The 17,980-nt window shown below is 40.0% G+C and overlaps 1 protein-coding gene across 2 annotated transcripts in view; it reads right to left on the bottom strand.

Annotated features, from left to right (window-relative positions):
- The window catches only part of MPPED2 (metallophosphoesterase domain containing 2), a 55,345-nt gene that overhangs the window by 29,447 nt on the left and 7,918 nt on the right, over positions 1-17,980 (bottom strand). For both annotated transcript variants that reach the window (XM_053449023.1, XM_053449024.1), the window contains exons 2-3: positions 16,078-16,321; positions 8,654-8,835 (exon numbers count right to left, since the gene is read on the bottom strand). In XM_053449023.1, coding sequence (XP_053304998.1) covers positions 8,654-8,835; positions 16,078-16,205 — 310 coding nt within the window. In that variant the 5' untranslated portion in view covers positions 16,206-16,321. The remainder of the gene's footprint in view (positions 1-8,653; positions 8,836-16,077; positions 16,322-17,980) is intronic.

Below are 17,980 nucleotides of genomic sequence, written 5' to 3'. Positions count from 1 at the left end.
TCTCTAGATCCTCTCTGACCCCGAGACTCTCGAAATATTAACCCCTTAATAGCCAACCGTGAAAATCCTCTAATTCCAGGTCTTATGGAAACCCTGACTTTCAAGATACACTTTATGAGCCACCTGCATTCAAGCAGGGATATCAACCAATAACATTCTTGGAGCACCGATTAGGAGTCTTATATGTGATCACGGCAGTGTGACCCTGAGACTCTGCCCCCTTCACCCCGAGACTGGGGCAAAAGCTCAGAGCTTTCCCCGATATGCCGATACCTAGCTTTACAGGTATTGAAAATCCCAATTAATGCATTGATTTCTGGCTTATACAATCTGGCAGTTAAATTATAGATACAAACTAGAAAACTCCGTAAAAAAAAAACATAGAAATATATAACTATCTATAAAACTACGACTCGTATCATTGTTACAATGTGGTTTGTGTGTTTATACATAAACGCCTGCATTCGTTTACAGTTCTGGTTTGGAGTAAAATTCCATTTATTTATTTATTATCATGATCTTTGGCCTTGTAAATGAGATTGGCGGCTCTGTTTGGCTTCCGTCGGGATAAATCCGTATAGAAGCAGCGGTGCCCCTGTGCCAGGGTTAATAGCGAGAGCAAGGAATTAGCTCCTGTGAAGAGACGCAGGCCGAGAGCAGCAAGACGAATCCCCCGGCTTTTGTTAACACTGCAGCAGACAACAAAACCCGCACAAGCAGAGCGGAAGTCCGGGCTCTGACCTTCCACTCCCTACGCGTCAGGGTTCATTAATTTTCATTGGGGCCTAGCAACCGAGGCGTTAATGCTGGCAGCGTGTTACTGACACACTACTACTGCCAACACGGGCAACGAAGCACACCAGAACACACGCTTACAAGCCGATACATGTGCTCCGATGGCCTAAGACACTCGATCTGCTTCATTCTCTATATTCTTTGCACATTTATTCCCTGCTTTTAAAAGAATCCCTCTGTTTCCATAATTCCACCTTCAAAACGTCGTTAGGAGGAAATATCAAGTAGCGCATGTCAATTCCGTTTGGGTTTCCGTGCTTACATACCAGGCATATGGTATAAAGCACTCGTACCGTTCGGACATGAGATAAATCAGGGGCGGTAAATTAAAAGGAACGTTACAGTGGTTACCATGGCGATTCATTGGATTTTCAAAGTTTGCACCAGATTCACTTTTGATACATAGCTCCCTTATTAATCGTACGGTAAACCAGTTTAAAATACATCTGCTCCCAAATTCAAAGTGATAGTAAAGGCCTCATAAATATAATAGTGTAAGGCGCTAAACAAACACCACTGCGATAAATAAATGAAATAAGTTAATAAAAGGCAAACCTTACAAACAGAAGGGCAAAAATAACGAAAGCGACTTATCCTTCACAAGGGGCCGGAGCCTCGATATTTAAATAAATTGAAAACAATATTTAGCAGCCACTGGAGCACAAACGCCTAATAATGGATCTGACAAACCCAAAAAAACAAATATAAAAAAATGGACAGCGCTAAATATAAATTAAACAAATATGCAGGTACTCAATATTTTGATAAAAATAAAATATTACATATAAATCAATAAATCAAAAATAATAAAAACATCTGGGTAAGTAAATAATACCGTAATACGAATTGGTGTACAGAATATGTACCATATCTTAATAAATACATTATTCAATACCTTAATGCCTTAATGTTAATGTGGCTTAAGTGTCATAGCAAGTACAGGGGGAAAAAACCTTTATATAAGTAGACAACGTGGCTTCTTCAACCATGCACTTTAAATGTTGATGAACAGGGTTTTTAGTACAATACACATGAGGTGGCCCATCCGTAGCCCAAAGCTGGTTGTCTATTTTTTTCTTCTTTACAATGTATCAGAATACTTGATACAATTCTGTACAAACACCCAATGTATGGAAACTACAAAAGGGTTAAATCCCCGATTACAAGCAGCGTTTCTCTTCTCAGCGGTCCCCATGGAGACTGAGTTTTTGTCGGACTGACAGCTTGGAGGCCTCGGGTTACCGAATCCTTTTAATAAAGGGGGTAGGAAGAGTAACGAAGGTTACCCCACCTCCGCAGGTAACCCATTTCAACTCTCTGACCTCCCTTTGCATTATGATGGGGGCGACCTGGTGAGATTCTCCTGCAAAAAAAAGGTCTGCTTGATAAACAGGGAGATTTCCTCAACACTATTTAATATAAGCATGCATTATTCAGGGCCAACTCGGAGGTCAGGCCTTTATAATTCATAGTCAATTTATGGGGTTCAAACGTCCTAGGCTCCTGTAAACACATGATTGAGAAAATAAAGCTTCACATGGATAACCAGGGAACCCCATATCGCCGTATATCTCAGATATTACATTTGTTTGGTCCCCGGCTTGGCTCCAGAACGATACATATGTTATATGTATGCGTCTACCGATCATGGGACATTACCATCCAAGGTCGGTATCTAATAGCCCAATGAGTTGTGTTTAAAAAAGGAAATTTTATCTCTATAATATACACAGTCGTAGGTCAATTTAGCCTAGACTTTCAAACATAATGACAATGGGAACCTCATAGTTTTGGTAACAATTGCGCATTAAGCCGTAACCCAATAAATAATAGGCATCTCGGTTACCAATCCCCCCCAAACCGTTTTCTCCGAACACATACTGGATCAATTTACATAGCAGTTTTCTCGACACACAATGAAATCATAAGTTCCAATTGACTTAGCCCATATTGGAAAGTGACAGAGCAAACACTTGAAAATGCAATTACGGCAAACAAACGCCATTTTCTCCACTCAGGAGGAAATTTTCAGGGAACATTTATAGTCATCAAATAATATTAGCAACCGGCCTCAGCAGACAACGCTATTTTCTCTTAAAAGCCAAATAACTCGTAATATCGTTTAGACTGCAGTCTCTGAACTGAAACCGAGAGAACATCTTTCATCCACGCTCCTCTATTCCATATACAAACCCACTAGGTCAGAGTGAATACAAATCCTTTCATTGAGCTTCCATAATATTTTATTTGCTTTTTTGTATTCTTTAGTAGAATAAAAATCTGTTTCCATTTCATCTTTAATTATCTCATGGAGGAACCGTGCCACAAAGACTCGTTTGTCTGGAACTATGCAAATGTATCCATATGGTCGCCGAGATCATTTATAAATGAAATTCTTCCTGTGCTGCTTCCATCACATGATTCTATTTCTCAGAATGTGCGCTAACAAGTCATCTTTTGTCTGACACTTCCCAAAAAAAGAGGAGGTGAACGTTGAAATATTTGCGGGCAATGAAGGTGCAGATATAGCCATAAGTTAAAAGTGTTTTCAAGTAGAAAAAAGGAATTTCTTTTATACGTAATTAAATACAGAGCTATGGCGAGTAGTCACTTGAAGGACGCATTACTAGGTTGTAAGCTTGAGAGCCGGGCGCTCTTTACCTAATGTATCGGTTTGTCTTAGCCGGTCAATTCTAGTTTTGGCAGACCATTGAATATATGTATTGCAAGAAGCCCTGCATGAATTGTTGGCGTTATATAAATTAGGGAAAATAATTACTAATTAATAGCTAACAGGGGATGTGGCATGTTTTTGTGGAAGCCTATCTAGGCTGGGATCTTCATCTACTTATCTATAGTAGAGCCAGTAGTAAACAACGCATCCCCTGATTCTGTACATAGGGTACGACAAATGCAGAGAGACAAAGGAAGACGAAATGTGATGACAGCCATCTCCGCCGAACTCTTCTAGTTTACAGACTAGAGGGAATGGCGGGCGAGTGATATACAAGCTCTTGAGAAGGTGAGTGAGTCGGGTCAAGCCGGGAGCCAGAACTTAGACCCAGTCAAGTCTTTGGCATGAAGAAGAACATACAGGTTAAATTTTTAGACTGTACTCCTCTACCCATAATAAGTCAGCCATGTGGCTCGAGTCTGCGCTGGAAACCCCGATCCTAGGGAGGGTAGATAAGGCTAGTGCCACAGGTGAGGGTGAGAAGGTGGAATGCTTTTGTACTTATAGTCTACCCTTTCAGCAAAATAACTTCTCACATCACATTGAAGCCTTTGGCCATCTCTGATCTCTTACTGCTTATCTTCAAAAATGAGGACTTGTATGTCCTTTTCCTTTGTTGTTAATATGCATTGGGATTTACAATGGAGAACCAATGGGTGCTTGTTTGCAAGACACATTTAAAACAAACTGTTGGCGTCATAGTTTTTAGAATAACTAAATGAATTAATTCAAACTACCTGTAGCTCGTGCTCTTTATCTATCAATCAGTGTAACTGTCTTGGAGATATTTAGTTGAAATGTCAACCTCAAGAAGGCTTAATATGGCTAACAGAGGCAAAGCAAGCATCACCTGATCACTTTCATGTCCTGAAGTTCTGTCCCTTCTTCTCATCCAATATACAAAGGCTGCCTGAACCAAACATGAACTTAACAACAGATGAAACATAGGATAATCAGGAATAACCATGGAGATCTTAGGATACCATTTGTACAGTGTTGGAACGAACATCAGCTGGGTCTCAAGTTCCGTCTCAAGGGTTAGTTCACAAAATCTACATTGAAGATTCTGCCAAGAATAATCTTAATTACAGAACTGATCATGAGTGCAACATTGAAAGAGATGCCAATGAATGTTTGAAATGTTTTAAGAGCTTTTGAGAATAGAACGGAGAGAAATCAGTGAGTTAATCCATGTAACAGATACACAAAGCGGGCAACAAAAGAGAAAAAAAGTAGAGAATGCAGAAAGTGTACAAAATATGCTAAAAAAAAATAAATAACGGGGAGACGCCTTTCTAACAAGAAATCAGGTTTTGTTTTGTTTTTTTGAAACAGCTACAAGTAATATAGCATAAAGCGTTCTAAAAAGATGGGGGCTGGGTAGTGCATGCACACACAAACCTCCAAAAGGAACAATGACAAAGAGCCTGAAATTGAATTACACAGGCCGCTAATCTTTATGACTAAACACATTCTATGTGCCGCTCTTAGATTTATACAACGCTGCCCGACTCACCCCTCGAATCAAAGCAGGCAGGATTACATTTAAAAAATATAACACACAGGGCAGGATCCGCACAACAGCTGAATGGATATCCCCATTAACCATTTCAGGGGCAGGAGTCAGGCGAGACACAGATGGATGAATCATTTTACTACGGTTACATATTTCTGTTGTGTTCTTGGGGGGGGGGATTTAGTAATATTTGGCACAAGGGGGAAAAAAATGACAACAGTAAAGAAAAATTTGAATCCGCCTAAATAATGCTACAGTTGGCCAGAATTGTTTATGGAGTTAAAGAATTTTTTTAATGTAATATACAGAGGATCTTTTTGGGTTTCCTCCACTGGAAGGGCAGGGATTAACTATAATTGTGGGTCTTTCCCAAATCCTTTATGTTAAAAAGATAAAAAAAAATAAAAAACCACCTAATGCGTATTTCATGGGGAAAGGTCTCTTCCGATTCTCGGCATCGGGGTGTTTATTCCGTCCCGGTCGGTTATCTCTCCCCTACTGCCCGTTGATAGGTTGTGGCAGCCTTTGTAAAGTAGGGGAGTAGAAGGGAGAGAACTTCAGGAAGGTAATGCTGGCTCTGCCACAGACTGCTGTCAGTTCCATCTTTTATGTATCTTAAAAGCGGTTCCCTTGATTGATGAACAAGAAGCAGAAGCTATATGTAGTTTTCAGAATTAATGTGGTTATTCTAAAAGCAGTGATGGTGTCAGTTTCCCTTTAAAGCTGTGGAGCAACGTTCTTCACACCTCAATCTACCAATAACCCCAGTAGCGCATGTGTCTGGATGAGCCCAGGTGGACCAGTGACCGTGACCAATGTCTGTCTTTTAGACCTGTACTAATAAGCCAACTGTATTCATTTGAGAAGAAATGCAGGTCCTTTGGAAAAACTTGTACAGTAATTGGGAAAGCCCGCCGTGGAGAATGTTGTGGGCCATCCATCCGCAGCAGATGGGTCACCAGAAGGGTCACCAACTGGGCAACATCTGTCTGCATTATGGGCAGCCCTGGTACGGAAAGCTTCACAGAAAGCTAATAAGTTTGGGTGCGTTAAAATACCATTACATGCCCTAAATCATAACTGTAAAAAAATGTGTGGAAGACAGAAAGGACCTTCTAACCCTTGTGTCACAACTACATCCATCAAGCCTCTCCAAGCGTTAAGGTCCTATGCTGAATGGCAAAGAAAAGAAACATTTAGGTTCCTTCTATAAGAAACAAATATTTATTATATATATATATATATATATATGCTGCAAATCAGGGGCAAACGGTTAATGTGGGCCATGGGGACACCCAATGTACTCTAAGATTTATATTGTTTAAGAAAACGCACATATAGAAGGGAAACACAGATCTACCACCAGCATTCATTTTATCTGAGAGCGAAACAAAGAACGCAGAAAAATAAAAAGCACTGCATAAAAAAAACATGATTTTTTTAACTTCATACAAAATGTTATAATATATATCATGTTTAGGATAATGTTGCTTATTAACTAATAAATTAATCAGAAGTTACGTGGAGAAGGAAAACAACCCACAGTTAGACTAATGCCCTGAGAGAACTGAACTGTAAAAAGATCACTTACTGGGTAAAAAGGACAGGTTCTCAATTTCTGGGGTCACACAGGCTACCGATCAAACGAAAACAATTATTTAAACGAACTGTGTTTAAAGCATTTAACAATTGCTAAGGTCAGATGACTGCAGAGTTACAAGACCCGAGGGGCATGTTCATATCAAAACAATGCAAATAAATTATCTCCACAGACCTTTGCAGTCAGTAAGTAACCACAGAGGTCATTCTGTGTGAGGGCTAGAAAGTTTTTATGCAAAACCAATATAGATTATTTATCAGGCCAGTAGACAGAGAGTTCTGGATTTAGACTGGTGCCGGCAAAGAAAAATGTACGTGGCAAACGGGTCAGGAAAGAGGGGTCGGAACTGTACCATTCTGGCTACAATGTATCTAGAGAGAAGTCACGGAAGTCACGGAAAGTGAGGTTTGGTTATGTCTAGGAATTTTTTGTGAAGGAATCATACTTAACGGACAAGTTATAGTCAACCTTGATTAGGGACCCCCCCCCAACAGTCAGGCCGTGTTAGAGAGCGCAAAGTGCTCCTTCTCCCTAGTAGCCCCCGCTCCTGGACACCATGTATGAATGTAAGTCCGGGCTAGGCCATTTTCACTTATCTGACAATCCAAGGACCTTCAAGGGCAAGAAGGCAACACAACCCTCCAGGCAAAGGCCAGTCCTGGAGACACAAAGCTCTACGTGGCACTAAGTAGCGCAACTCGCATTCTTAGACCTCACTGTTTACGGCATTGCAATACAAACTGCTCAAAAACCAAATGAAATGGCGTCTTCTCTCTCTGAATGTTGAGACAGTAATCATTTCCCCCCATTTAGAATGTTAAAGCCTTTCGAAACTTGTGAAGGAACCCGGCCTGTTAATGGTACACCATGACTGCGGTTTCCTGGCCACATGTTCGTGTATTTTGGCAACAGAGCTAAATGGGAAAGAAAGTAGATTGTTTAAAGTAAGAGTTGATTGATGGGCTTTCTAAAGTCTGATATAGTACATGTACTGTAGGTTGAAGGTCGAATTCAGGAAAGCATAATGGTGGCTTGTGAAGCATATTTTTACATGAGAATATGATTGATTAAAAGGTTCAAATACCTTATTCACATAAGCCCAATGTGTAACCGGTGACAAGGCCACACTTTAAACAGGTTACCTAAACATAGCCACTAAAAATACCAAAATCCTTGGTGAAGGAGCCATGCTTTTTTTGTTAAAAATAAATAGATTTTGTTTCGCAGAACAACGCATCAAAATGGAACGAGCTAGAACAACAAAAGAAGAAATTAATGTTGGCACTGATGTCTCCTTTCTACTATGGAGACCTTTATACATAGGCATAGATCTTGGGGTGGATTTCAGTGAAATGAAGTGTTCCACTATTGGGGTATTACAGAAATATATTATGCCTCGTTAAGACAATCATTTTTAAGGTTTTGTTAGAAAAATCGGCTCTACAAGATGCAGGACATTGAAGCAGACGTCTTAAAATTATGGCAGAAGCAACCAGAAAAGGGTTTACTGGCCCCAAAGTAACATGATCATTACTGTAAAAATAAAGACGAATAATTGCCCATTTATCAAATAACTTATTAGATGATGTAAAGTGCTTAAAATAAATGATTGACAATCAGATGATGCAGAATATTGCAGTAATAAATAAATAACCAAGATTTTTTTTTGAGAGAGTTGTCTTTGCATGGTATAGAATTCCAGAAGAAAATGTGGATTAATTGGGAGAGCCCGAGACACGTCATATGAAATGAAATTAAGGATGAGGGGTCCTACCGAATGGACAATGTATTGCTTTTTGCTTGTCAAATGTATTTTTCTATAATAAAAAAAATAACACAAAAAGATAGAAGCGCTTGCTCTGGTGTAGCTTCATTAGACAGGAAAACAAATCTAAAACTAAAGTAAAAGAGGAAACCATGTCAAGTGCCTACATTCAATTACACGACGATAGGTGAGACATGGCCAGAGGAGGCTAATCGGGGTCACCAAGCAGTAATAGATCCTTACCTAACCAGTCATTAAACTTCTTCACCTCGGAGGGTAGACCTAGCTCTGTGAAGTCGCCTGTGTGCAGAAGGATGTCCCCGTACGGCATCTGGATGCCATCTGTCCTGGAGTGGGTGTCAGAGACGCAGACAAAACGAGTGTGGCCGGCTGGTTTTGGAGTATCATATGGGATGGGGTCTACCCTGGAGCAGAAACAATTAAACAAGAGTTATAACCTGGAAATAGCTGCATGTACATATACTTTACAAGAAAGAAGAAGAAGGGGGAAAAAAAGACAGAGAGGGGAAAGAAAGAGCAGCAGCTGCCAGGAAACACAAACCAAAGACACATTATTTTTAAATCACAATATTGCGTTACAATGTAGCATCCATGCCAGTATGCTCAATTGATCAGTGGCTGCCATGGTAACAACTTTAGAGGACTTGTTGGTTAGGAAATATAACAGCTTCGGATAACCCACCTTTCTGGCAGTTCCCACCATGATCAGCCATCTACTTACTAAAGCATGATAGGAATTGTGGTTTATGGCACCTAATGTTCCAGAACATTGTCCATTGCTGTATTTAGTATGATTTACACCACAGGCTCAGGCTTCAAAACGATGCAGGTAGAAAAGAACCCACGTGTGGAAACCGCAGGAGGTCACCAGAGGTGGTGGTCGGACCAGGAGGGGTAGTCGGAAGATTAAGCAGCTATTCAACGTCCCCACTGGTCCCAGATCCCTCACAAAATGTTTTAAAGAATAATGCATTACAGTAATAATAAATATGTCATCATAAATATTGTAATCCTTCATTTGTGTATAATTATTTCTTAATTAAGAGATCGGGTTCTTTAAACACACATGGGTTCTACTGCGTTCCATTATTATTGGGCAAACAGGGAAAAGAAAAAATGTCGGTGCGCTAAGCTAGTCTCAGGCTCAAATAATACAAATGTATAATACGAGGCCTGCCAAACAGTGTGAGCATGCTGCAAATACAGTGCATTTTTGGTTTTGGTAGCAGTATAAACTGCTTTGTGTGCCCACTATGTAGGAGGTGAGAGTAGGTTCTCACCCTATTGAGAGTGTGCCTTGACGTGGCGGGTGAGCTTAATTATGCTTTGGCCAATTCATATAACCAAAACCTCTCATTTATATTATGTTTATATATTTGTTGCCAACTTTATTAGGGTGAGAAGCGCAGACAGTATTTTGTTTTTTGTATACATTATTATTGGGTGCCTACCCTCTTATTCAAACAAATCTACTATTGTGAAAAAAATAAAGCGACGTATCTATATACTACTTAATTAATGTATTTTCTACATTAAAAAAAATGAAACACTGTCATCTACTCTTGGGGATGTGGAGCAGTTACCATGGAAACCAACAGTAGCTGCCGCAACTTGCGCCACACTACCAGTTTGCACCAAGAGTGCTCCCTATAAATGCGACACTGTATAGAATCCGCTTGCTAAAGAGTAGTTTTTAAGGCCCATTAAACAAAACCGATTGCATGCGATCAATAAATCAGCGATTTGAACCGAATACCAATTACATTCAATGACATTGCTAACAAGGGGAAATTGATTCTAGGTAGGAAAAATGGCCCCTGGGATACTTGGATTTTTAACAGGAATGTCACCTGAAGCATTCTTTGTATTTTATAACGCAATCAGATTAAATATATTGTGGACAAAGTCCCAGATTTAGACCCTACGGGGCCACCAGGCAAAGTGTGCGCACACGTACGCTCAGGGGCCCCTAGGCGCATGCTGTGTGTGATAATGGATAATGTGTCACTGTTTAGACACAACTGCGTAGTTCATCACCTCTCACGGCTGCCAAACGACAGACGCCGCATTCTAGAGCGCCACGGTGTTTAAACAGCTCTGGAACCGTGATCAGGAGAGACGCCCCAACTTCCCAAATCCAGAAACGGCACAAAGGGAGGTAAAAGCTACATTAAAGTAAAGCGCGGGATATTAATGGCCTTCCAACCCAGTAGGCGCCTTCTGTTTTCACATGCATTTTATTTAATTGTTGTCTAATGCGGAGACATCTGCAGTTGGGAACCGATTTAATGGTCACAGATCATCGCATTAAAGTGTAGTTCTAAAAATTTATTACAGATTTTATTATCCGTCATTAAATCTTTGGTCATGTTGCCTGCAGTGTAGCCGGGTCAATCAGAATTCACATCTAGTTCCAAATGTGTCAGGGCTTCTTTTTACTTCTTTTCTTCTATGCGTCTCTGCCACTCGCAGTACCAGTTTTCTCTAAAACGCAGGATACTTCAACATCTATAAAAGGCAGAACGATACCGGATCTGTGCGTATTTAGACATTACTGACCATTCGTACACATCGGATCCCGTATCAGTGGACTCCTGGCGGAATCGGTGCTTTTTATGTTAGGTTGCATTTGGTGTTCTACCCAAAGGCCCCCGAATTTAGCCTCTCGTGTCAACTATACATAGTATTTAGGAGATTACACATCATGAACATAAACAGAATAGGGTCTCAAACCAGCCGATATCTTTTCTACAAAAGAACGTAAAAGAGAAGCCATGAACCTCCAAACGCAGGATAGTTTTGCTGCATCTCCCTGGATTCCCTAGCCGTGTGATCCAACAAGCTCATTTTGTCCCATCATTCCAGTTGTTTCACTCATTAAGGGGCAATTTCACCCAACAAGACACATCTGTGCTCCATCTATCTAAATCTCTCGCCTCTCCTTCTTTCCATTTCCAAACTAATTAAATTTGGATGTGCAACATTATTGCATCGATTCCTCATGTCATTACTATAGCATGGATACCAGCAGGAGCTCCAGAAGAGGCAAAATAAAATAATAATCTTCCCTGCTGGGACACAAAGGTACATTAAATCTCTTTTAGGCACAGGACCAGAATTGATTCAGAAAATCGTCCAAAGAATGGGAAAAAGGTGCCACCTCCGACCTCCAGGCATAGGAGAGTCACTAGGTTCTGCTGGATAGAACTAAGACCAGGGACTGAATAGGTGCTATGTTTTCAAAGCAGGACAATACAGGCCATCTAGATGGGCCATCAAAAGCTACGATGGAGAAAGACTGCTTATTTGGATTTTTTGTTCTTTCCGAGGTTATGTGGACAGCAGTAGGTTTCGGAAAGCTCTAGAGAAACAGAACCAAGAGAAACAATCAAATAAATCACTCCGGAACAACCATGGAGTTCCATGAAGTCGTGGCTCATTGGCTTCTTTGAATTGCCAGCTTCGATTTTTCATCTAAGTCATTTTCATTACCATTCTAAGTCATTTTCTTCCCGGGACTGGCTGCTTCAAGCTAAATGTAGACCACAGAGTAGTAGACATTGCCAAGTAGGCTGCACTACGCTGGAATTGCAGTTTTTTAACCGGGTATGTTTTTTTTTTATTTTTTAAAGTACAGGCATTTTTTTAATGTAACCTAGACACCCCGTGTATACAAGAATGCATATTAAAGTTCTAAGTAATATGAAGTCTTCCAAAATGACGCAGAAGAGACTGCTCTGCAGCAGTAGCAGCCCTTCTCCTCCTCTACAAAAATAGAGTACGGTGGGTAAACTTTCCCGTTTATAACAGCGTGAAGCCTGTCTTATACTTCTGTGCTATCAGTATCACCAAACCCACGTGGGATCGTGTATATGCACACTCCTAGTGCCACCGAATGCCTGAACACCTTGCCATCCCTAATCACTGGGTTCATTCACCGAATCTGTGACCGCAAGTATCAGCTTCCAGGGAAGCCACTGAACAATGTTTTTCCTTCATTGATTCATAAAAAAAATAAAAGAAGAAGGTTAGGGGGGAGGCAAACTGACCCAACAGATATCCTTACAATCTGGGAAGCGTTTTTCCTTTGATTCAGGTTTGTTATATAAGATAACTAGCGGAAGGTTTCAAAACAGTAGGGGCATCGGGCATCAAGCGTACCTGTCACTTAAGGGGAAAAAAAAGAAAATCTCTTTAGGAACCTACGTCTAATAACGTGGAAAAAAACACATTTAATACATCAATGGAGAGTGTTAACTAAGTGATTTAATATTTTAAGTATATTTAATATATTTTACTAAATAATTAAAATTAACGTGTTTACACTATCAGCGTCCCATGATATATATGATATATGACGGCGCTATATGAAATAAATAATAATAATGTTATGATTTACAGACTGGTTTAAACTTTGTAATTTGTTTTAGAAATTTATTGCAGAAAAGGAACCAATAGAAGGGGCAGGTAGAACAATAAATTCATTATAGGTTGGTTTCACTTTATTACCATATCCTAAAAAATACCATACGTTTCCATACCTACGCAGTGTTTAAGGTCCTTATACTTTTTTCATTTTTTTACCCAATTTGTACTGTTTTTAGAAACAAAACAGTGACATAATGCCAATAAACCCAATGACCAAAATAAATTATATTTCTATTTACAGATAATTGGAAAAAATAAAACCAAAATTTTCAGTTACTGCAGAAAAACTTCACTAAAAATATACATTTTCAGACAATTTGAGTATTCCAACAAATATACCGTAATTTACACTGTCAAGCATCAAAGGAATGCTACATAAATTCATGGGAAAATATACTTCCAAACTAGAACATTATTGTACTTTCTTATTTGTGCAGCTTGAACAGTGAAAATTGGAGCTTAGAGTCTTGTGGTCAAACCTTCTACCACCTCCTTAATCATATAACAAAAGTAATCATTTCTATTCCTACAGAGCGCTATAGAAAAAAATGGCAAAAACAATTATTCAGTACAAACCGCCTCCTCAAATCCATGACACCAACAGAAAATGAAGCAATTCTGTTACAATCCTTTCCAGCAACATAGAAAACATCAAAATTAAAGGGACACGCTAGTCATCATATGCCCTTCAATCCATATGACAGCTCTGCGGTCCATTTAAATTGTGGTGGGGTCCCCTTGCAAACGCATGGAGGAATTCTGCAGGATCCCCCCAAAATGCAAATGCCCCTCTACCTACACCCCAGCTATTTGGCTTGCGAATTTACGAATCTCCTACCCCCGTGATGTACTCACCGCCAGCCAGCTCTAGAGCAGACTCGGAGATGATCGTAGGGTAGTCTAACGAGACTTGTGTGCATGGACAGAAGAGCTCCGGGGGGGGGTTAATTGAACGGCTTTAATGCCACTCAGTGGTTCAAAATGTCAAACAGCAATGGAGGCTGGCAGCTGCAGCACTAGAGCTGCAGCTTCTCCTAAAGGTAAGTCCCTTTTTGCCTACTTCTTCAGCATAGGCACGAAGTACTTTAGTATGCATTCTCTGTTGAGCATGCTGCCGAGATACTAGACCGTACCTTCATATGTCTCAAAAATGATTTCCCCTAAACAAAGAAAAGTTTCTCTGTATGGAATGTATAGAAACACAGCCTTTGTATATAGAGAATGCCAGTCCTGTGTGTGTTCCTAGAGGTTTTCTATCTTTGCAGACCTTTTATATTTCCTTATCTTAGAGGTTCCACTTCCATCTCTTGATTACCACATCTAGCCATATCTGTCTTTGTTGGCTATAACCTTATATTTAGATTTTTTCCTAAACTTTAAAAATGTTTATACATTTTAAGCCGAAACTGCGCTACAAAAGCAACATCATTTATCAACGGTCTTTTCTTCTTTACTATCGCAGCACAAAACAGGACAAGTGCATGAAAGGATAACCCTCCACAAGCTGTGCGTTAACACGATCTGATTAAAAACAAGACGTAGACGGCAGAAAAAAACAAAACTTTGGAGTCTGTGGTCACTGCCGGGCATATCAGAGTTTTAGGAAGTACATCGACTTCCGAGTAACCGGAGACTTTCAGATGATGATAACATCAAATACGAAGCTGATGGAAGGAGTTACAACGTCAACTTCACTTCCATCGCAAGTGAACACAGAACAAGTTGGAGTACTTCTCTTCGTACAGAATCTTGGCAGATCTGGAATGGTTATTTTTTCATCTGAAGGTTTAATCCCAAGCATCATTAAAAAAGTTTAGAGGGCTAAATGTCTTGGTGCACAAACTGTATTTCACAGAAACTACCATAAAGAAGTCATAAATACAGTATGTATTATCACCACGTACACTATACCTCTCTAGAGGTCGGACAGCCACCTATGACTGGGCACAAGCCAACCTAGGACCAAGCCAGAGCCAAGCCGACCCGGACCAACCACCATTTAAGCCGGCTCATGCTCCTACTCTCATGGCACAAACACCCAAGCAAGGCTTTGGGCTCTCGCCTGCCTTGACCTGGCGTCTACCTTTCTAAGGGGATTCTACCGCAAGTGCAATCCAGTGAAAGGAAGAATGACTGAGCTCTATGTAAAAGAAATAAGAGCAAAACCCTGTACAGAAATGATATGAAAATAAAACCATCACCAGTTCATCAATACAATAAAAATGGGGGGGGGGTGTTCTAACCGCCCAAAGCACTAGGTTATCACCACCAGCAATCATTCATCTCCAGAACAAGACCCTCTCTTACTCTGCAACATAATACGATGGAAATCAAACGATCAAAGGCTAGACTTGCAGGGAAAAGCCACATTTACCTAGTGACCCCTCACAGAAGCGACAAGCTGACAAGTGATTTCCAGCATCTCGGAAATTCCAGCGTATGCGTGCTCACCCTCAACGCAAGACAAAAGCGTTAACAGCGATAGACACACATATACAAAGAGCAATTCCACTTCAAAGCCCCGGCACATATACATGTGCGTCTTGCTAATGACGTTGCATACTCCGTGTCTACTCGTTGGCTCGCCATGACAATTAAACCATAGAACACGGATGTCATAGTCAGAAAAAAACCACCAAGGGTTTCACACCTTCTGGAGAACTTTATCACCTGTCTATGAAGACCTCTATCCATCGCCTTCTAGCCTGCCTATTGTTTCTCGCTGTAAAAGCCATAATCCTTATTCCGTCCTTGGTCTCGTCTTTTATTCAGTATAGCCCTATTCCATGAATGGTTAAATTCCCTGACTGTATAAACCTCTACCAGTTCTGCTGGAAGGCTGTCCCACTTATCTACCATTCTCGCATTGGATAAAGTAACAAAAAAAAAAATAGAAATGTTATCTTTTTATTAGTTAACTTTTTTTTGCCAAAACAATACCCCTGCCATAGGATTCATAAAGGAAATGTATATTTTTAGAAGGACACCTTGAAATATCAGGTATTTATTCATACAGCGGAAGAATGTTGCCCATAGCTTCAGTACATTACAATTAAATATTTAAAAATAATTTCTACATTTCTGAAAGGTAGCAAATGGGGACATAACGAACATTAAAATGTTGGTCAATTCAGTGCAAACATTTAAAGTCGAAAATAAATATCAAAACTGTTATGTTTCACAAGAATGAACCCCATTCAGCAGACAGATTTACTTACATGTGGACGTGAGGGGGCTGGAATCTGCTTTGGTTAATGTTATAGTGCGTGAACGCCTGGGTGGGATTGGAACTGTATTCATCCACCGTTACTGTAACTTTGCCTTGAGAGGGAATTCCATGAGCCATGCTCTCTTCTTATCGACATGAGCAATTCACAGCGTTCTAGAACCGTGGTGTGGATCACGCATTGTATGTCGGGAAACCGCTAAATCCAGGCGTGCAGTTATCAGCGCTGCAGGTGACTGTGGGGAACATAAAAAAAATAAATAAAAAATAAATAAAAAGGTCACCGTAATTAAGAACATCTGTGGACTTTATGCATGCAGAATTTTAATATTAATATTTTATTATAAGAACTCATTTTACAGTATAGGATGATTCATTTATAAATAAAAAGGTGACAGAGACAGGTTTAGAAGGCACATAACGTTTATATAAAGTTAATACATGGAACAACTTAAAAGAATTAATTGAAACATGCATGTAATTTTTTTTTATTACTATATATTTATATTACTATATTCATATTTTCTAAAATTTCTATGTATTGTATTATAAAATGTTTTTGGCCTGGGTTCACGAAGTACATTCAGAGGGCACCCATCATTCCTTGGCACAAAAGTCAACGTTCAGTTAAAAAATGTTTAGGGCATTTACCGCGGTTTCACGATGCATTGTGACAATAACATTACATCGTAAAGACACAAAAAATACCCTACCCAGAATAAATTATACGGCACCTGGGGTTAATATGCTGTATAAACTCAAAACACACATTATATATTATTATTTATATAGCGGCAACATATTCAGCAGCGCTGTACAATTGGTAAATAGGGCATAAAAAGTCATACATAATATGGAATTAAAAAAGCAAAAGGTAAGCAGGACCCCGCTCAAACGAGCTTATACATCGCGTGTATCTACCATTAAGGCTTTAGACGGAAAGATCTTCAAGCTGATATGTTTGTGTACCGTACTGTATATTTATGATCAAGATAGGGCCGGACAGGTAAAACTTCAGCTTGAAGCAATAAGTTTTAGTAAAATATTTTTTTGTGAAACAAGCAGGAAGAGGACCGAGAACCTCTGGATCAGCAGATTACGTGAAGAAAGCCGCTAAAAACAATCATAATCATAAGAGGTATATTTATACATTAAGGCTGTTTCCCCTCCTTGCCGATATCTATGGTGGGTTAAATGGGTCTTGCCCTTCTGGCTGCAGGCGATATTAAATTGGCTTCTTTGAAGTCGGACAGGCTTCCCTTGCGAGGGCTTCCATGGCGTAGCCGCCATCTTGTGCCACGAGATACACCCAACACTTAAGGCAGGGCTCAAGATGTTCTATGTAAGAGCCAGCCATAGATCGCGGAAGCTGCTGCGCTACTGCCGTGGGGTCGCACATGGAAAGGAAAGGCTGACTGACACCGGAAGCAGCACGCGGGGTTTGTAGAGTCCGGTTTTAGGAACATTACCGGTACTTTGTATTCAAATAACTTAAGAAACAGATTGAAAGGACTCCCCGTGTTACATTAGACTTCGGGAAAGACATTGTACGCCCTCGTCTGTTCTAATAGTAACACCTTGTACAGTCCTACAAAAATATGATACATATAATAAAAAGATATTAGTAATAATTATCCGCATCAGACAAGTTTTGTTCCGATAAAAGAAGCCCGGCCCACAACTAAGTGGACATTTATGAACGTCCGACCTGAGAGACACGCTTTTAATATTCATCTTCTTCCCAAAACACGCTCAGAGCTCTAATTACAGAGATTGAGACATAAAAGACAAGCCGAGCTTCTTCATTTCAATTACGAGTTTCACAAAAGGTCAAGTATTTTTTTTTTTTTTTCATACGCGCGCCGCCCTCACGAGAACCGGGTAATCATCAGGAC

The sequence above is a fragment of the Spea bombifrons genome, chromosome 10 (assembly GCF_027358695.1).
Source record: "Spea bombifrons isolate aSpeBom1 chromosome 10, aSpeBom1.2.pri, whole genome shotgun sequence".
In the NCBI taxonomy this organism is placed as follows: domain Eukaryota; kingdom Metazoa; phylum Chordata; class Amphibia; order Anura; family Pelobatidae; genus Spea; species Spea bombifrons.
The sequence above is the reverse complement of the archived record's forward strand: the minus strand, read 5'-3'. Positions and strand labels throughout refer to the sequence as shown.